The 22,046-nt window shown below is 36.9% G+C and overlaps 1 protein-coding gene across 3 annotated transcripts in view; it reads right to left on the bottom strand.

Moving 5' to 3' along the window:
• The window catches only part of CKAP5 (cytoskeleton associated protein 5), a gene marked incomplete at both ends in the record, with an annotated part of 62,356 nt that extends 44,095 nt beyond the window's left edge, over window positions 1-18,261 (bottom strand). For all 3 annotated transcript variants that reach the window (XM_084243349.1, XM_084243350.1, XM_084243351.1), the window contains 10 exons: window positions 310-474; window positions 584-673; window positions 3,170-3,274; window positions 8,191-8,304; window positions 10,079-10,179; window positions 10,694-10,826; window positions 11,721-11,892; window positions 15,656-15,862; window positions 17,546-17,739; window positions 18,205-18,261. In XM_084243349.1, the coding sequence (XP_084099475.1) occupies window positions 310-474; window positions 584-673; window positions 3,170-3,274; window positions 8,191-8,304; window positions 10,079-10,179; window positions 10,694-10,826; window positions 11,721-11,892; window positions 15,656-15,862; window positions 17,546-17,739; window positions 18,205-18,261 (1,338 nt within the window). The remainder of the gene's footprint in view (window positions 1-309; window positions 475-583; window positions 674-3,169; window positions 3,275-8,190; window positions 8,305-10,078; window positions 10,180-10,693; window positions 10,827-11,720; window positions 11,893-15,655; window positions 15,863-17,545; window positions 17,740-18,204) is intronic.
• Between the last annotated feature and the right edge of the window lie 3,785 nt (window positions 18,262-22,046).

Genomic DNA, 22,046 nt, shown 5'->3' with positions numbered 1-22,046 from the left:
AATTCAGACTGATGCTTGCTGGATAAAGAACTTGCTTTTGACAATTCATTGAAGTGTAACTTTTCTTGTGCCAATTAACAGTTGCACTTTCACAAATTCTTTTTGGGTTAAGGAAACCTCTGGTGTTCCACTCAGCAGGTTTCCTCCTGCCACCTAAAATAAGCCTCACACAAATGATCTTCAAAGAATCCAAACTGGATACCTACACTTGGCCAGATCCAGTTGAACACCAATATAGAGTCAAAATAATAAGAAATACAATCTTGCCTTCGTATAAATTTCCCCCCCAATTTCAAAGACAGTATATACCTTGAGTAGAGCAGCACAAAATGGCTTTAGCAAGCTCTTTGGTAGGGTAGAAGCAGTACAGTGGCGGAAGCTTCGTGCAATAAAAAGAGATGTCTGTTGCTTGATGGTTGGATTTTTATTATCCATTACTGCTAAAATATCCTCACTGATGTTCTGGAGTGTGGTCTGTAAAAAGAAAAGGTGGTCAGTAAGCTTTTCTCAGCTGTAAAGAACAACTAAAATATTACACTGACAAAACTTTAGAGACAAACCACAAACTCTGTTGTCAACTTACAGTAAGGAAGATTGCATCAATTGCCTCCTGCAGGGCTTGTACTACTTGTGGCTTCTTTTCTTTGAATTTCTCCAAAATGGTTGGCACAACCTGCAAAAGTGAACAACTGGAATATTATTCAGCAACAAAAAGGAATGAAGTACTGATGTATTCCACAAGATGCATGAAAATATTATGCTAAGTGAAAGAAAACAGGTACAAAGGACCATATCTGTATGATTCCATTTATATGTATGTCTAATCCATAAGGACTAGAAAGTTGAATAATGATTGCCAGGGATTAAGGGGATGGGAGAATAGGGAAGTGACTGCTAATGAGTACTGGGGTTTCTTTTTGGGGTGATGAAAATATTCTGGAATTAGATAACATGGTCATAGCTATAAACCTTGTGAAGATGCCAAAAAAAATGAATATATACAAGGGTGAATTTTACAGCATGTAAGTTATACCTCAATAAAGCTGTTTGTCTCTACCAAAACAAGCAAGCAAAAATAACATCTAAGTTGAATAAAAAGTCACCTCCTTTCTTGAAAGGCACAAGAATCTTATGCTGGAACAATCAAGGTTTTCATTCTACTCCACCACAGCAGTGCTTCTCAGCCTTTTTATTTTACATTTATACCTTATATGCAACCACATAACCATTTCTATCAGTAACATCTCTTATTAGACAAAAGGGTTCCAACTAGGAATTAGGATGGGGGGAAGGTACAGTATATAATTCTCATCTTCAATACAGTAAGAAAAAAGAAAGAGTACCAGAAATTTAGCATTTTTTTTCATTAGACATATTTTCTTAATCAGTGGTTAGAATTTTTATATTTTTAATTATATCTTTTAAGCAAAAACTAACTTATTAAATATTTATTGAATACATAATATGTATACTGAGTGCCAGGCAATGTGGTTAGCAGGCATATCAAAGTTGTTTTTAAGGTCCGGAAGATACAGCAAAGGTCACTGGCATCTAAAATTTTTTTATTTTCAAGATTTCTCAGAAGTGGTACAGGTAAGAAGGAATGTGGTTCCCATGGAAAAATATAAAAGACATTTTAATGCCAGGAGTTAGTTACAAACTTGAAAATCAAAGTATTTTAATGAATATAAAACTAAAGTTCTTTTATATATACTGCCAAAAAGACAGTTTATACCTGTCACAAAGTCAGAATAAGATCACAAATCAGAGGGACAGATAATCATCCAACTAAGATTTATTAAGATGTGTCTTAATCATTTTCTAACTTAAAAAGTTATTCCTAATACAAAAGTATAAAATATGCTGTTACTATGTGTTACCATATAAAATATGCTGTTACATATGTGTTACTATGAAGTAACACAAAGCTGACCAAAAGCTAATATATTGCCACTGTATTATAGTTACACACAGATAATTTATAATACTATTCTATAAAAATATTGATTATAATTTTACTCCAATTTATGATTTACATGTCTATGGTTTCCTTTAATTAAAAATTTCTTTTCAATTGAGGTAGCATTGGTGTACAACATTTGTGTTTTAAAAGTATAGCATCTCCCCACTCAGGCATTACCACAATGCACCCACCACTAACACTCTGGGTTTTATAGGCCCCTAGTTTTTATTATCTGGTAGCAAGCTAGTCATGATTTATTTTTATTTGGTAGTGTCTTCTTTTTTTTCAGTTCTCTGAAATTATTTTTAATGCTATGAGTAAGCAAGCTCCAAATACCATAATGCAAATGCAATTAGACATTAGCTTCATAAAATAACACTGACACATGACTATGGACTATTAGGAGACTGTTGAGTCAATCTACAGAAATGGTCAAGTGGTTGGCAAGTTAAGCCCTAAAAGTCAGTCAAGTCAGTATTCAGAATGTTGAACCATTTATGTACCAGATTTAAAGGACAAAAGACAGATGCTGTAGTTAAAGAAAAGATATCAATCAACTAAAAGTTACCAAACAGTTGAAACTGATACCAATATTATATTCAATGATTGTCTCCAGATTTTCTTAGAATACATCAAACTGATATATTACCAATAATGTAATCTAAGTAAATTATTAATTTTTTTAAATAGGGAAAACACTATAAAACACACGATAGCAATCTCATGTCCAGTGTTTTGTGTGTGTGTTTTTTTTTAACATTTTAAAAGGACAGGTTTATTAGGAAAAGGAGGAAGAGAGGCACCTGCATAGTCACAGGTGGGCAAGAGAGCTGCCTCACTTCCAATTTTTTATTGCCTTTCTTAAATCTCATTTTCATTCTGTCCTGGTTATCATAAGTTATATTTTATCCTGTTATACTGTCTATTAGGTTGTAAGAACAAAGCAAGATGTTAAATAATAAGCAAATCAACTCAAGTAATACCTTAGGCCAAGTGCATGATTTCCTACATTAGGCTCATGAATTTAGTTACAACCAACATAGTGAAATATTGTGAGGTATCATGCTGAATATTAATCAAACTTAAGTGAAAAATTTACTTGCCCAATGTATAAAGATCCTAGCCAAAGAGTTGCTTTAAAGTATAAAGCAAAGGAGACTGCCATTTTCTGTTATTGATTTGTGTCTAAAAAGGAGTATTACTTACGTGTCCTGCATATTGCCCAAATTTCTTCCTTAGTCCAACTGCCAGGCCAGTAAGACATTTTGCTGCCAAAGCCACCAACATAACATTGGTATCCTTTCCAACAACCTACAAAGGGAGAACAAAAGGAAAACAAACTAATAAAAGCCCTATAGAAGAGAACTGAAAATTTATTTTTTTTAAAGATTTATTTTTTTATTTATACAAGCACTGGGTACAGTCAGAAGTGTGGGAGGGTGAGAGAATTCACCAAAGCCAGAGCGGGGAGCAGAGCAGGCAGAAGGACCGAAGTACACTACTGAGGGGAGCAGTGGGCGGCAGGAGAGGTCTGCACGCCATGTGGGACCCACCTCCGGTGGCCAGGGAGCAGCCAGGGATCGAACCGGTGCTACAGAGGCTACAGGCAGCTTCGCAACCCAGCGCTTAACCACTGTGCCACCAGGGAGGCCCTGAAAATTTATTCTTAAAAGAACTCTGAAAGCTACTCAGTCAATGGATAACCAATTTTGTTTCCTACTGAGGAAGAAAAATTCTTTTTGATAATACCAACTTTGGGAGCTTCCCTTGATTATGTTTAGTCTCCTATCCTAACGTTCTACCAATAAAATACATGCAAAACCACAACTTCAAACTGCTAACTCTCCATTTGGGCTGTCAGCCTAGCACGACTGTGTATGAGGTGACTTTGATAACCTCAGAGAAGATGGAGGCCTGCTGACTTTGTTTTGGGGAGGAGAAAGTCAAAAGACAACTTATCTATGATAGAGACCAGGGCAGCAGCTCTAATATATCAAGGAACACCAGGGAAAACTGCTGTAAGTACCCTGAAGTACCTTCAAGAAGTCCACTGGGACTCTAAATTGCAAATGCCATTGCAGCCATTCCTTTGAGGGCACTTCTGGTCTCGCAGCTGCCATCTTAGCTAATGATCACCACGTTTGCATTTAGTCTTAGCAGATTCTTCTCCAGCATTGTTTATATGCTTGCCCTCCTATACTATATTACACAAAGCCCAGAACTTATCTAAACTCACAGGTTAAATAGCTACACCTGTGTCAAATTAACAAGCCAGACTATGCCCAGGTTCCTTCCTGCTAAGACTTTACTGTGGTATACCGGCCAGGTCAGCCAGGGTTAAAAGTGCTCTTTTTTATTTTTTATTTAATTTTTATTAAGATTTATTTATTTGTTTGTTTGTTTGTTTATTTATTTATATAAGAACTGGGGTACAGGCCAGATGCACGGGAGGGTGAGAGAATTCACCAGAGACAGAGCTGGGAATAAAACAGGCAGACTGACGAAATACACCACTGAGGGGAACAGCGGGTGTGACAGGAGAGGTCTGCTGCGCCATGTGGGACCCTCACCAGCGGCTGGGATCGAACCGGTGCTGCAGACATCACGGACAACTTCACAGCGCCACGCTCAACTGCCTGCGCCACCAGGGGAGGCCCAAAAGTGCTCTTTTTTAAAGTCCCCTTGCTATTTCACTCTTTTCCCAGGTAAAAGTAATGCTTTCATAGTAATATGAATTTCATCCAGTCTGTAAGATCTGTAGTTCCATAAGTAGCATACTTCATGCCAGAACCCCTGAATTAAACAACACTTAACACATAACAAGCAAGGAAGTTCTAGTTGGCACCTACACTTACTTCCAAAGTGCTAAAGAATAAGGATTAAGAAAAGAGATGAGCATTTATTAAAAACAAATTAGATGCTATAATGTTACAGGTGTTTTATAATCCCTATTTAATTTTCACTCCTGACCTATGATGTACTCAATTTTACAGATTTCAAAAATTAAAGAGATTAACTTGTTCAAGATCCCAGAGTTAGCATATATTAGTGCTATGATTTATACGTAGGTCTCTTTTAACTCCAAAGCTTTTGCTCTCTTTACTAAAGCATACTCTATGCTGTGGCAAATACATTTTTCTCATGAGAAGATGAGATCAGGGTCCTAATAAACATGTTGTTAAATCTCGAATTATTACCCTAAGTCTGGGAAAGAAAAAAATTCCATTCAATTCTACATTGAAGTAACTATTGACATGTGTAAATATGCAGATTATGTCAAGTAGTTTTTTTTTTTAAGATTTTTTAATTTATTTATGCATCAAGAACTGGGGTACAGGCCAGGGGTGGAAGGGTGAGAGGATTCACCAGAAACAGAGTGGAGAGCAGAACAGGAAGATCTACTGAGGGGAGCAGCGGACGAGACAGGCAAGATCTGCTGCGCCATGTGGGTTGCTCCCTGGCCAGGGATCTAACTTGTGTTGCAGTGGCTGCGGATATCTTCATAGGCTGTGTCTCAACCCCTTGCGCCACCAGGGAGGCCCTGTCAAGTATTCTTTAGATGCTAGATTTTATGAGATGGTAATCAAAAACATGCCAGACACCATTCCAAGAAATCCCAGCTCAATGAATATGGGGTGGGACTTGGACATTAGTATTTTAATACAGCTCAGAGTGCTTGTTTTGTTAATTTTTCATTGTTTTAAATATTTTAGCCAGTTTTTTAACACTTGTTTGTAGAGTTTCTTTACCAGACTCTTACCATGTGAAGAGGGAAAGAAGTGTCTCCTGCTACCTTAGATCTCAGAGAAATCATTGCCTATGTTTACCCAAATATAAAATCCATGATGTTCGCTGTAGAACAGTGAGAGATTATATTTATACCCATATGCCAATAGAAATCACAGGTATTTGAAAAGCTAATATCCTAAGAAAATGCATGTAGAGAACACCAATTAAATATTAATATGGAAAAATAAAAGCATTTGAGGCATTGAGAATTCAGTGACACAGCAATAACAGTCCTGATAAAAATTCTCTGTTTGAAGAATTTACAGAGAATTTGAAGTTCTCTTCAAAGTCACCAGTTTCTCCCCCACTCCTAGGGACTCTACTCTTCCTCTTTCCTTCCACACTCCAGGTTGATGAAATCTTTTCCTTCAGGGTAATTCTCACTTGATGAGTCTTGCCTGGGTCTGTGGCTCTTCAAACTGGAAGCCTGATGACTGAATAAAGACTGACAAATCATATCCTTCTCCAAATCCCACTTGGACAAAAGCATAGGAAGGCCAACTATGACAACACACAGTCCATCCTCACATTCCTGGATTTCATATTTGTGAATTTACCTTCTAGTTAAAATTTATTTTTAACCCCCTAATCAGTACCATGCCACTTTTCTGGTTACTCACAGACTAGCACAGAGCTGTGAAAATGCTGAGCTGCCTGATGAGCACATTCCTAGCTGAGACTGAATAAAGCAACACCCTGGCTTCTTTCGGCTCTCATGCTGTCAACAAGCAGCTTTCTCATGATCTTTTTAGTGGCTTTTTTTTTTTCATTTTATGTTTTTCTTTTGGTGCTTTCACTGTTTAAAATGGCCCCCAAGTGCAGTGCTGAAGAGCTGTCTACTGTTCCTAAGTGCAAAAAGACTAAGATGTGCTTTATAGAGAAAATGTGTGTTAGCTAAGTTTTCTCCAGGCATGAGTTATAATGCTCTTGCCTGTGAGTTCAACGTTAATGAATCAATAATATATATTAAATAAAATGATGTCAAAATAAAGCACGTTATATACTGTTGGCAGATGAAAATCTTGTGACCAAATCACAAGACTTGAAAATCAAGGTTAGACCAGGACACTAACCCTGAATCTCCCCTTGGAGTAGTGGTTCAGTATTCGCTAATTCAGTGTTCACGATGACTTTACAGAACATAACCATGAACAATGAGAATTACTGTACTTACATATGTACATAATTAAAGATTAACCCTGCTTCACATACCATTCTAGTCCATTATAATTTCAGGTTGAGGAAACAAACAAAACAGTTTTCAACCTTGCTGTATTCAAGATGTCTTCAGAATTTGTTCTTAAGTTCCATAACTATAGTCACAGTTTTGACCTATACTTTCAGCTTCCATGAAGAGCCACTACATATAAAACTATCTACCAGCAACATTCAATGTGGTTGAAACTAAGCAATACCAAAGGAGTTTTCTAAAAATATTTATTTAGTACTTGACTGCTTTATAATTGATCACACATCTCTCCACATCTTTTGCTTTATGTGCTGATACATCCACTTACTACCTAAGAAAAAACATTCTTGATATTTTATGTTAGTCTCATTAAATAGGGCCAATTAATATCTCATCCTACAGAATTATAAAATTGGAATATCTGGTTCTAGGTTAGCAAGATGCTTTTTTTTTTCTTGGGGTTTGCACGAATTATTAAATAGCACACATAAAAGGCAAAGTGATAATAGGCAGTCTGAAAACCAATCCCTCCATACTAACCTTAGGACAATCAATTTAAACAATTCTTTAAAATATATATGCCTATATAGGCCTCCCTGGTGGCGCAGCGGCCACCAGAGGAAGGTCCCACATGGCGCACAGACCTCTCCTGCCGCCCGCTGCTCCCCTCAGCAGTGTACTCAGTCCTTCTGCCTGCTCTGCTCCCGGCTCTGGCTCTGGTGAATTCTCTCACCCTCCCGTGCTTCTGACTGTACCCAGTGCTTGTATAAATAAATAAATCTTTAAAAAAAAAAAAAAAATATATATATATATATATGCCCATAACTGAAAAACAAAAACAAACAATTACCAGTGGGTCCTTACAAGGAATGTAACTGTGATAAAAAAAAAGTGACTGAGGGCCTCCCCGGTGGCGCAGCGGTTGAGCGCTGGGTTGCGAAGCTGCCCGCAGCCTCTGCAGTGCCGGTTCCCGGCTGCTCCCTGGCCACCTGAGGAGGGTCCCACATGGCATGCAGACCTCTCCTGCCGCCCGCTGCCCCCCTCAGCAGTGTACTTCGGTCCTTCTGCCTGCTCTGCTCCCCGCTCTGGCTCTGGTGAATTCTCTCACCTTCCCGCGCTTCTGACTGTACCCAGTGCTTGTATAAATAAATAAAAATAAATCTTTAAAAAAAAAAAAGGGACTGAGGAAAATAAATTCAATGGCCAGATCTGTTGTTGGAATCCCAATGGTGAAATGTGCCACATTTACCTTCTTTAATGCTTTTACTAAATCTGCATAATCGCCTGCTTCCAGTTTGGGGTTTTTCACTAGTACTTCGACCGCCTCCAGGGCTTCTTTTCTCTCTTGCCATTTTTTTGCCTCCTGCAAAACACAACTTGAGTCACTTGTAGAATAGAAAATAGAGTAAAGTAAGTTTATTTCTTCCATGCTACTAACCCAAAGATATAAATTTTTTGTTTTCAGAATTTTTTCTAAGGCTAGCTAAAAAACAAAACTGGAAAACTGCTGCCACTCAGAATGCTTTGTTTATACATAAAAATTTTACTCATATAATAAATCTTTTCATAAATTTCATAGCCCTAAAGTTCTCTAATAAGTAAACAGAATGAGATGCCATAGACTTTTTCTTTTCATTTGTTAGGCAAATGTTTATAAGTAGCTGTTAAACAGAAAACATTGCTAGGAAGCGTTTCTAGTATATGTCAGTGGCACAACTACCGGAGAGAGGGCTTTTCACATTTGTGGCAACTTTAATAGATGAGAAAATAACAATCATATAACCAACAACCAAAACTGTTCTAATCTTGGAAATCAGTTTTCCAGATTGTGGGTATAAATAATCCTTTTGTTTTATGGTCACAAATCATTCAATGATTTGAATAGCCACTACCTAAAAGAACTGAATAGGGATATAAAAAAGGTAAGAGACTTATCACCCTGAAAGAGATTATAGTTCTATTTAATTTATCGAACATCTATTTGTCACAGAGGTTCACAGGATACTCCAGGAGCTCAGAGCAGAGGTAGGAAGATGTTCAATGAATAACTATCAGGTCATGATCACTATGAAAGGAGAAGTATTGGCTGCTTTTGTGATACAGTAAGAGGACTGAACCGAGTTCAGGCTGAAAGATAGGCTCCCCTAAGAAGTGATGCTTAAAATACTAGGGGATGAAGAGGTATTATGAGGGGAATGGGGAGGAAGGGGAGAATGTTATAGGCAGAAAGAAGAGCAAATGTTAAGGCCCAGAGTTTAGAAAAAAAGAAAAGTGTGGCATGTTCAGTCTGATTGGAACACAGAGAGTGAGAACAATGAGAGATGTGGCTAGAAGGTAGGTGGGAGACTCAAAGGTGCCATGGATAGTCTAAATGGCCACGGGATGATTTCAGACATCATCTTAGAACCCATGGAAGCCACTGAAGGGTTTAATAGGTAATGACATAGAAAGATTCACATTTTCAAAAATGACACCTCTAATTATATTGTGAAATATGATGGAAAGGAGGCAAGAGCAGAGACAGGAAGGCTTGAATGAAGACCACTGTGTCACACCAAGGCAAGAGATGATGGTGATGGCTGGGATAAGACTGTTTCTCAGTTGGGGATAATTTTGTCTCCTGAGGTACATTTGGCAAAGTCTGTTGATATTTTTGATTGTCTTAACTTGGGGGTGATGGTATTACTAATATCTGGTGGTTAAAGGACAAGACGTTAAACATCTTATGATGAACAGGACAGCTGCCTAAAATAAAGAATTATCTGGCAAAAAATATCAACAGGCCAAGAAATCCTAGTAGCAGTAGGATGAAAAAAAAGAGAACGAATCTGAGAAAGATGTTAAGATAAAATTGGAGAAATAATGAGGAAAAGGAAGAAGTCAGAAAAAAAGTCTGGTTTTTGGCAAGACATGTATTGCACTTTTTTTTGTCTTTTGTGGTTTTTTTGTTTTTGTTTTTGGCACATCATGTAAAGAAAAGTGCTATAATGGGTACAGACACAAAGGGAAGAAAGAGGAAGAAGAAACTGATTCAGTCTACTAGATCTGGGTAGGAGGGAGTGCACTACCAGGAAAGGACTCAAAAAAGCATTTTCTGATTATATTCATTTAAATGAAAATGATTTATTTTTACTTACAATTTTGTCATAAAAGTCTTTAGGAAGTTTGGAAAGAATTTCTACAGCTTCCAAAAGCTCATAAGCATCTATCTGTGGCACTTCATCACCATCGTCACCACCTTCCAGGAGAAAAACAAAATAAAGTGTAAAAATGGATGGATGGGGGCCTCCCCGGTGGCGCAGTGGTTGAGCGCTGGGTAGCGAAACTGCCTGCAGCCTCTGCAGCGCCGGTTCGATTCCCGGCTGCTCCCCGGCCACCGGAGGAGGGTCCCACATGGTGCACAGACCTCTCCTGCCGCCCGCTGCTCCCCTCAGCAGTGTACTTCGGTCCTTCTGCCTGCTCTGCTCCCCGCTCTGGTGAGTTCTCTCACCCTCCCGCGCTTCTGACTGTACCCAGTGCATGTATAAAACAAACAAACAAACAAACAAACAAACAAATGAAAAACATGCCTCTATTAAAAAAAAAATTTAAAAAAAAAATGGATGGATGGTTTTACTCCACAGTTACCAGTTCTTTCACAGCCCTGGTGAAATCTTCATACAGAAGGGATCCGAGTTCTACAAACAACATCTGTTATATTCCATGGCAGTCCTACAGAATGTGCCTAGTGGACATAGGTTTTTGCAGCTTACCTCCCTCAGCATCGCCACCAGTCGACTGTTGATGTTCTAATTTAGCTTCTAACTCTTGTTGGGAACGTAGAAACCTAGTTGGTTTAGGAGCACCTGTTGGCAGTTTGATCCATTCTTCCTCTAATTCTTTCAACTGCAAATATCATAAAATGTTTTAAGGCCTGCCTCCATCTCTACCACAGGAGAACATACTTAACATTTACATTTGCTAACATTAGACCCCAATTTCTAACAAGAGAAGATAAATTTAAAATACATACATTTTGTACTATATGTCAAATTGATATTTACTCATGAAGATTTATATGACCAAGGGCCTCCCTGGTGGTACAAGGGGTTAAAACGTAACCTGTGAAGCTGTCCACAGCATCTGCAGCATGAGTTCGATCCCTGGCCAGCCAGGGAGCAACCCACAAGGCACAGCAGACATCTCCTGATTCTCCCACTGCTCCCCTCAGCAGTGTACTTCGGTCAATCTGCCTGTTCTGTTCCCCACTCTGTCTGTGGTGAATCCTCTCGCCACCCCGCCCCATACACACACCTCTGGCCTGTACCCCAGCTCTTGTATGCATAAATAAATTTAAAAAAAAAAATCTTAAAAAAAAAAATTTATATGACTAAGCACTTAGAAGAATAAAATCTGCCTTTTAGGACACTCTCTAAATTCATGAATTCAGAATATTTGCACAAGTCTCCAAAACCAATTATAACAGAAATATATAGAGAATATATTTTGTCTAAACAGATATTAAGTCCTGCCACATGCACAATAAATGGATTTTTAAAATTCAATTGATTCAACACTAATATATTAGCATCACCCCAAATGCATGCATGATATTTAAATTGAGAGGTCAAAGTAAGAGTAGACACAGTTCATTATGCTCAGCAAAATCAACCGATTTCATAATTAGGAATAAAAAAACACTAATTACTTGTGAGGGCAGAATATCAACTACAAAGGCAGGAAGAAAATATTTTCATCTTAGTCTTATACAAAGACAACCAAAACAAATATATGTCTCACCTGGACAGAGTTGATATTTTGTAATGGGGGTCTTAGAGCATCTCGAATCCATCTATAAATCTCCACAGCAATTAGTTTGGCTTCATCTCGAACAGCCTTCTCTCGGGACTCGAAGAGTTTTGGCAAAACTTTGATAATTGGCTTAAGCAAGATGATTTTGGAGCCAAATTCACTATAGGTAAAAATTGGGGAAAAAGTGTCAACATGCAAAATGATTGGGGAGTAAAAGTGTTAGCTTTCACTCAGAATTCCAAACCTATACAAAAAAGGGATAATATAAGTTATTTTTAAGACAGAAAAAAGGGGGAACTTAATAATCACATCTATGTGTAAATATCATTCTTCTAATACTATTACTCAATATCTAGGGTCCAAAATAACATTATTATTTTAAAACTAACTTTCCAGGTAACCAGACAAGGAATAATGCAAATCTATAAAGGAGCAACACTTGGGTAATATTTATATATGTGTATGTAAATACTTACATATATGTAAAAGCTTAAAAATATAAACAAATGAGTATAAATACTTACATGAATGAAAATTTTTAATAAACTTTTAAAAATATTTTATTTTATATAATTCTTACATCATTTTTCATTTTTGCACAATGTATGCATTTTCATTTTGGTTATATTCCCCATAAAAATGCACCCCCCCCTTATTTTGACGCTAGTCCTCCCCCCCCCCCCCCCCCTGCAGTGTGTCTCTGGTTTATAGCTGCTTGCTGATTTTGAGTCTTACTTTGTATTAATTAGTCTTTTTCCTGGTCCCTTATTTAGGTTTTCTAAATTCCTGCTATGAGTGAAACCATCCGGTATTTTTCCTTTTCTTTCTGACTTATTTCGCTGAGCATGATCCCTTCTAGCTACATCCATGTTGCTGCAAACTGAATGTGTTAATAAACTCTTTTAATAGTTCTGATAATTAAGGTGGCAACTTGAAAGATCATTAATCCTGGTAGTGTGTATTCATTCTTGACTTTGACGCTATTATACTGTAACTCCAGGCAACTCAAATCTCTTTGCTTCAGTTCTCCATAGGGAAAACAATTGCATTCTGGCTTCTTTTAATAAGGTAGTACATTTAACCTTATAACTCTGTCACATATATTTTTAAGTTCCCAACCACCCAAATTAGGTTTCTGACTTACTGCTAACATTTAGGATAACAAATTCTGGAGCAAGAGGGACTTAGTTATGAAAAAACACTGATATTCTGCAATAGGAGTCATGTAAAAATTATTTAACTATTATCTAATATGCAGAAATTTATCTCATGTGTATAAATGAGATTTTCAGTAAAAACTACTGGCATATTCTGAGATTAAAGAAGGAAACTGAATATCCTTTCCCTAGAAAGTGATATTTAACAAAACACCTGGTTGTGTAAGCAGTTTAAAAAACATATATTATAACATGAAAATAAACTAGATGATAGTCAAGATTTCCCTTTAAATCCTTTTTACTTTAATAGAAAAGTACACTTTAACTTGGTTTAGCTAAAGACGGGAGGAAAAGAAGTTATGGTGATGCTAAACCAATCTGTTTAGGGGCACTCATCATGGTCCCTGAAGAACCTAACATTTGGGATCTCTCATTTTCCCCAACATTACATTATTTCATGTTTGTATTTCTCTATCCTGGACTATCTCTGAAATATATCTACATCCATCTGTATCTATATCTATATAAAGATGGAGCTGGTTCATATAGAAAATATATACCTTAACAAAACCTAATTTTGATACTAACGCTATTACTACAGAAGAAACAAAAGACTTCAATAAGTCCATTTTAGGGGCCATAGAATATTTTTGTTCTCTAAAGTTTGAGGAGACTCTGGAGCCTAGGGTCGAGCATTCTGACTTCAAGGTTCTCAAAGGTCCCAGAGCTATCTGACTCCATTATAGATTCTAAGATGGTTTCGGATAAAGAAAGAACCAAGTAAGATGGGACAAAATAAAATATAAAACACCTTTGAAAATCAGTGGACACTGGTAAACATCCTGAGGCTCTGAGGTTAATAGGGAGGGGGAGGGAAAGGGACAAGAGGACAGAAGGGATGATGGTGGGAAAAAATAAAATAACCCGTGGAATGATACCCAGTCCAATTAATGTAATTTACACACTGGCACACACACACACACACACACACACACACCATGGTACTTTATTACAAATAAAGGGGGAAAGAAATGGGTCTAACTGACTATTGTGATTAAGTCCTCCCTCCAAAAAAACCCCACCACATCTGCTACACTATAATAGTCTAGAAACAAGGAAAAACTTATCAAACAAGAATGTAAGGGAAAGTAAAATTTTATAAAAGAACATTATAAATCAAGTGAGAGATAATCTAAAATTTTAAGATTTATAAACTGAGGATAATTTAACAAAATATAAGACCTTTGATACTTCACATGAGCTGGCCACCAAAGGAAGCATTTTCACCAACAAGTAGGTCATATACAATCACAGGAGATTTGAGTTGGAAAGATCTTCACTTGTATAGGACATACATTTAGGATTTCACTAGAGCTGCTTTCTAAAGCATCTCATGTGGATAGTATTGGGGACAGGATATCAGATTAGAAAGACTGCCAAGTCAGAACAAACTAGTGGTTTGTCTAATTCAGATTTCCATAGCAAATTACAGCTACTTGTCCTGAATGAGATCCCATTCATGAAAAACTTCACTGCCAAACAAGAAGAAATTCTAGGGTTGAAAATAACATTACATAAGAGTAAAAGTTATTTTCTATTTGCTATTACTGTGCTTCTGTTTAAAGGCCTGCAGCATTTGCTTCTATTTTACTAAAAAGGCACCTATGAAAGGTTTGCTTTAGCCAACAAATGGTATCTTTAGCTAACATTTCGAAGTACATTAATTTATGCTTGAGGATACTGATAGAAAAAAGGAGCTGCTTAAATACCTTATCGAGAGCTTTTCCATAAAAAGGCCAATTTATTAATATGGGGTGTGCTGCACCTCCCCCTGCAGTGACCTTTAGGGCTAACCGTCCCTAGGTCCGGCTGGGCAACCAGCGCGCAGGGGGAGAACAGCAAAACCCTACCTGCTGCACCTCCCCCCGCAGTGATCTTTAGGAATGGCTTTCGCCACGGTCCCTAGATCCGGCTGGGCAACCAGCGCGCGCGCGGGGGGGGGGGGGGGGGGGGGGGGGGGGGGGGGAGAACAGCCTGAAGCAGAGAAAGTGCAGGGGAAGTTCCCTGAAAAGGCAGAAGCTTATCAAACGATAACGACCACCAGACCACCAAGAACCACTACAAGAATGCTAAAAATCTTATCCCTCTTCCTATAACTACAAACTTTAATCCCTTATTTGTCTTTCTAAACTTCCTTCTTTCTTCTATAATGGTCATTGCTTGTTATGTAGATCACCTCCCTGATAGTGATAGACTGAGCCAGCGAGCAAGCTAATTTCTTTGATATTCATTCCTGTGCTTTTAGAAAACATATATATACTAGTCACAAACTTAAAGAAAATTACACTCAGATTTTCACTCTTGAAGTGTGTCTGTGTGTCATTTCTTTCGCCGACGCCCTGACCACCCTACCCTGCACGCTTCTCTCAACCCTGAGGTGGCCTCATCGTTTACTGCTGTGCTGGTCCGCGGCAGGGGTGATGTCAGAAATACACCCTGCTCAACCTTCCTTAGAAAGGGATTTAGATAAATAGGCAACACACTTGAAGGCTAAATTACTTCAAACAAAGTGTCACACTTGAGGAATGACTGGCTTTTCCAGGTCACTTTCTGGTTGGTGGGGCATGCCAAGTCAAGTTCGGCAGCTTTTGTTTCTGTTTAAACCAGGAGCCCAAATTCAACTGTGAGTTGAGAGAAGTAAAGATTAAGAGAAGTAAAGTAATTACTTCTAATTAAGAAAAGTAAAGTAAAAAGAGAAAGTCTCACCTTAAGGCTTTCCTCAGAGTCTCTATACAGGCCACAATGATCTTGGGGTTCTTATTGTCCAGGCCTTTCAGGAGTTCTTCTTGCACAGCTTCTGCTTTCTCAATTTCTACGTACATTAGACAAATCTCGATGCCTAGCTCCTTGGCTTTGGCTTTGGGTTGGTTGAACACTTTACTTACAACACCAGACACAACTTCTCCTGTGGTTCTGTAATACAGATTGTGAAAAACCACACCAAATACTTTACCAGAAAGAGCTGGGGAAAGCTCTGGGGTGTAGGAGGAGGACGAATAAGCACTTTAAAAAAAGCTTACAAATTCAGTAAATGAGTGTCCAAGTGTTTAAATTTATGATCAAGAATATTAAAAAAAAAAAGCTTATGTAAACCATAAAGGTTTAAGACATATCACACCAGACAATGATGAGGAACCAAAGTTTCTGTTTAGAAATGTAAAAAATTCAAACAAGAAAGCCAAAAATTCCTTGAAATCCCACTACCCAGAGAAAATTAGTTTCAACTTTTGGGTACCCATTCTTCCAAACCTTTCTAAGCACATAGGTGATCTATTTTACAACAGTAGCATTATAAAGTTCTGGCCTTTTTTTTTTTTTTAATTTATTTATACAAGCACTGGGTACAGTCGGAAGCGTGGGAGGGTGAGAGAAATTCACCAGAGCCAGAGAAGGGAACAGAACAGGCAGACTGACAAAATATACTGCTGAGGGGAGCAGCGGGCACTGCAGGAGAGGTCTGTCGCACCATGTTGGCCCCTCGCCAGTGGCCGCTGCAGAGGCTGTGGGCAGCTTCGCAGCCCAGCGCTCAACTGCTGCGCCACCAGGGGAGGCCCAAGTTCTGGCCTTTTTGATTTTTTTTTTTTAAATCACTTCAAACACTTCTTAGGACGTAAGAATTTCTTCACAGAGAAAATGGATATGTTATTTTTAATAGAAGAGACTTTCTGACTCTTGGTAAGACTTGATATTAACTTGTTTTCAGTTTCTTTTAAATTAAATAAAACCTGTACTACTAGAAATTAGAATAACTGTGTAGGTTGGGATTACATTCAGTATTTGTCAAAACAGTTTCTGGTATCAGAAGGAAAATAAAATCTAAAAAGCAACAGATTCACTAGGGGCAAGGGTAATTCAATGCCAATTAATAAAACTGACAAATTAATGGTTATCTTTATTGCTATAATCTCCAAAGAAGTCAAATACATATTTTTGTTTTAGTTTGGTTTCTTTTTGGCTTTTTAATTTTTTTTCAAGTATTTGTGCAATTAAGCCAAGGGTTCCTTTTTATTCTTATTAATAGAGTGTCTTTCAGGGAAGTCCTCTATAAAAAAAAGTTAGAAAAATCAGGTTTATGAGGTAGGGGACGGTAGGGTGACTAGAAACCTCTATCATCTATAGCTCAAGTCAAACAGACTGGGAAGAAGAGAGGTTGTTTAGTTACCATCACCTCTCCCAAGAGATAAAAATGTCTAATGACCACAGATTTTCTTGTAGAAGTTTTTTGCAGTGCTCAAATGTCTTCAGTGAAATGTTAGTAATTAGTTTCATAGCCTCAGTTTCTTTTCTAAAAGTTACTAAAGATCTTGCCTCTTAATTCCTATACAAAAGGGCCGAAAGAAAATCATTTCCTCAATAAATTCCAAGGTAAAAACTCAAGATTTGATTGCCAATTTGTTCCTCTTTAGAATCACATACACTTTAGACTGAGAACAGATAAAGAGTGAATGAAAAACAAGTATTAAGCAGCTATAAAAGTCAAAAGATTAGTACCTTTAAAATTGCTAGTAACTAAAGACAGTGATCCATAAATAAACGTGAATTAATCCATGGAGCACCAGACAGGGATTTTTACCACAATAGTTGGAAACTACTTACTTTCCTGCTACATGGGCATTTTCAACATAAACAAGTGCAGCTTCTAATCCTTTCAACTGAACCACAGCATTGGAATCAGTCACAAATTTTTTGATCAATCCTAAAAATTTGGACCATTCTGGGCTCTTTTCATCCTTTATTTTCTGGAAGATCTTTAGGGCCTCTTCATATCCACTCAGCCTTGCTTTCCACAGCTAAAAGAAAAGTATTTTGAAACAAAACAAAATGTAATGATATTATTAGTATTAACTCTCAATTGGGGGAGATGAAAACACTATGCCAGATAATAAACAAAGGGCACATGATCAGAAACAAAAAAAGGAGCTTAAGAAATTCAGGTTGTTTTTAAGAAAAACTAGTTAATAAACTATTCCTTGTAAGTACTTAAGATTTATATTTTGCCAACACCATCTAGAATTGGTAATAGGCCACTCTAAATATATGTCACTTTGTGTCCAAGTATTAGTTACTGATTCTTTATAATTTGGCATTAAAGATGCAATAATTCAAACATGAGAAATCATCCTGCTGAAACTGTCCAAACTCTAGACTGTTTTTCAGTTGTACTGTGTCACCTTTAGGAAACTCTATAATACAAGTCTTACTGCTGACAAAATAAACCAATGAGTCTGAAATTTGAGTCCCAGGAAAAGTCTTACCTTGTGTTCACATTTCTGATCAACTGGCAGCTTCAGCCACTCACTGTCATCTCCCATTGTGCTTCCAGAGTCTCTAGAGAATTAAGAGTAATTCTTAGTCAGATAAAAATCAATACCTATTAACTCTAGCAATCAAACAGTGTCATAAGACAAAATGACTTTCCTGAGATTATTATTTTATCACCCATGCACCAACAAGAGCAAAACAGCTCATTCTTTGGTCAGAGGCACATTTAATTCCATCAAAAGAACATTTTAAAAGTAAAAGAAAACAAAGTCCATCAAAAAGTCCAAGTCAAGGGTATATTCTTATTTTTTTAAATGCTGCTGATACATTTCCCCAAATGGAAACTTTTAGATATATGATAAAACTAGAATAAAACTAGAGCTGAGCCTTTTAAATTAAGGCCGGGAAGAGAGTTTCAAAGTCATGCTTTCAACTATTAACCTGAAATTTCTTTTAGAAAAAAATCAGCATGGAAGAATCTCAATACTACCTAATTCTCTACCTTATTCTGCCAAATACAACTCTAGTCATAATGTTTATACAATAAAGTAAAAAATTAAGTCCCTGAACAAAATATTTCTTTATAAAGTTTAAACCATTTTTTAGTTAGTAAGGTTTATAGTCAATATTTTTAATCACTTTATGCTATTAGATGACATCTTTTTTCCTGTTTATAAAAATAGTATGTTAACTGCAGAAAATCTGGAAAGTACAGAAAATGCATAAGGAATGCAGTGTCATTTCACCGTCAGGAACAATAAAGTGCAGATGCACCTGGCTTCTTCTAGAGTTTTCCCAACGCACATACAGCATATAAATTAGATCAAAAAAGACAGGAAAACAAAACAAAACAAAAAAGACAGGAATAATTCTCTCACAATCACTTTCTTACATAGTCACATTCTTCATATTTTATTACATGAGCGCTATTCGAATAGCACTCTACTACACCAAAATATCATGATTGCCAATCCTAACAGTGAACATTTAGATTTTTCCCAATTTCTCGATATTCTAAATATAAATGATAAAGAAGAGATCTTGCTTATCTCCATTCCCAGTCCTGGATTAAAATAAAATATATCATGGATAAATATTTAATGAATGTATACCTTGATAGTAGACACTATGAATCATGCACTGTGCATATTAAATCAATTAAACAAATTGATTCACTTTGTACTAATAACAACTACATGAGAGAAAGATATTCTCCCCACTTAGTATACTAGGCTCACAAAGATTAAGTAACTTGCAAGAAACAACAAAACTAGTAGGCAGTGACATCACTCTAAGGTTCAAAGTCTGTCTCTTTCTTTACACCTTTTTTCCACAGCAATGAAGGGAAAGTTATATACTCAAAGACTGAATTCTTGGCCTCTACAGTGGCGCAGCACGTTGAGCACAGCGTTGTGACGCTGTATGCAGCCTCTGCAGCGCAGGTTTAATTCCCAGCTGGCCAGGGAGATACCCAAATGGCAAGGCAGACTTCTGTCTCGCCCGCTGCTCCCCTTAGCAGTGCTTTCGGTCCATCTGCCTGTTCTGATCCTGTCTCTGTCTCTGGTGAATCCTCTCACTCTTGCATGCCTCTGACCTGTACCCCAGCTCTTGTATAAATAAATAAAAAATCTTAAAAAAAAATAAAAATGGAAACCTTCTAAAAAAAAAAAGACTGAATTCTAACATTTATTAAAGGAAGTGGAGCTTTCATTAAGACTTCTCTCCCAAATCCCCACAAACCCTGTGAAATAACAACAGTGTACTGTAGAGGAGTCAGACCTTAATAGAAAATCTAAAGGAATCCTCCCAATGATGGGAGATTAAATATAAGATACATATTGGAAAACAGTATGGTGCCATTTACCTCCTTCTACCCAGTAACTTCATTCCTAAATATGTCCCCTACAAAATGATGCTAACTACAGAAAACCTATGCAAAGATATACATGCAATACTGGTCAGGAAAACCAAAAGCTGAAAACACTTCACAAATTCACCAAAAAGAGATTATAGTAATGTATTCATTGAGCACATTATTATACAGCAACAAAAATAAACAAATCATGCATTGCTACTCAAACTCTTTAGTGAAGGATCAGGCTTTAAAACAAAATTTTTTTTTAAAGAACTGTACACTGACACAATAAGGTACAACAAAATTCTGGAAAACAATAAAAATTATTAGACCTGTGTATTTTTAAAGTTCCCCAAGTAAATGCAATAGTACAGCCACCGTGTAAAATAATATGGCAGTTCCTTAAAACAGGTAAGTGTGGAATTACAATAAGGCTCCGCAATTCTATTCCTAGGTATATATTCAAAACAACTAAAAACAGCTACTCCAACAAGTACCCATACATGTATGTTCACAGCAGCATTATTCACAATAGCCAAAAAAGCCAATCTCAACATTCACAAATGGATGAACAAATTGTGGCACGTACATGCAATGGTCACAGTTGTAAAAGGGAATGAAGTATTGACACGTTTTATAGTGCAGGTGGATTTCACAAATGTGATGGTAAGTGAAAGAAGTCAAACACAAAAAATCCAGAGTAGATCCAGATCTGCCTGTTCTGTTCCCTGCTCTATCTCTGGTAGATCCTCTCACCCCCCTGCATCTCTGGCCTATACCTCAGAATGCAAACTGGCTGTTACCAGGTGCTGGGGAGAAACTGTTTAATGGGAAAGGAGTCACTGGGTATTGATAGAGATACTTTGGAACTAGACAAGGGGTTGGTTACACAACACTCCACAAATTGTGACTGAATTGTTCTCCTTATTAGATTTTATCTCAACAAATTACCATTTTTTTTAAGTTCCTAAGTGATTCTAATGTGCGGCTTAGGTACACATTAAACCTCTAAAATTACTTTACTGGTATAAATTTGAGCTGCAAAAGCAATCTTTCTTATCTGTTTATCAAAGGGAAACACTCAATGAAAACTTTTAAAACATTTTCCTACTAAGAGAATGTGAACAGTAATATTTGACTGTTGGTATTCGAGTTCATTGTAATTCTTTTTTTCCCTTTTTGTTCCTTTCCTGTTAGTTCCTTTCAGAAACATGAAGAACAAGATTATCCAATGCAACCACTTCATATCAAATTTAATTGCCATTGTGTTATACTTTCTAAATAACTTCTACTACATGATAGGCTGAGTTTTAAAAAACTGATGCTTATGATTTTGCTTCTTTTTATTCAAAGGAAAGGTTAGCTTCATATCACGACTTATACAACTTCCTAGTCACTGAAATAATGAATACACTATGTGTGTACACATGTGACTCTTAGATACTGTCTTTGTGTCTGCTTTCTTCCAGGACTGATACATTAAGAAAAAAGGGGTTTCTCCACTAATTTTCCTCCATGATAATTGTAATTTTATTTATTTTAAAAAATAATTTATTTATATGTTTTACATCATTGTTTTTTTTACAGTGTTTGCTTTCTTTTCTCTGATGTAGTCCCCATAGAATATCCACCACCAATTCACCCATGCACCGTCACCATAGAATTGTAATTTTAAAACTAATTTTAGAATTTAACTTTTCTCATACACAACATAAGAATATAAGAAATATATGTGTTATGAGGCATTATAATAAGTGACATATCAACTTACCACTCAACCTAGACAGTAGAATACTACCAATACTATGGCTGCATCCATAATATTTCTTTCCTACCCCATCCTTCTTCCTGGAGCAGCACTTTACTGATGTTCAAAGTCATAGCCACATATGCCTAAACAACAAAAACTAATAGTACTTGCTTGTGAATTTTAGAAATACATTATGTGTGTAGTCTTCCATAACTTGCTGTTTTCATTCA

The sequence above is a fragment of the Talpa europaea genome, assembly GCF_964194135.1.
Source record: "Talpa europaea genome assembly, chromosome: 1".
NCBI lineage: Eukaryota > Metazoa > Chordata > Mammalia > Eulipotyphla > Talpidae > Talpa > Talpa europaea.
This window is presented reverse-complemented; position numbering and strand designations above follow the sequence as displayed.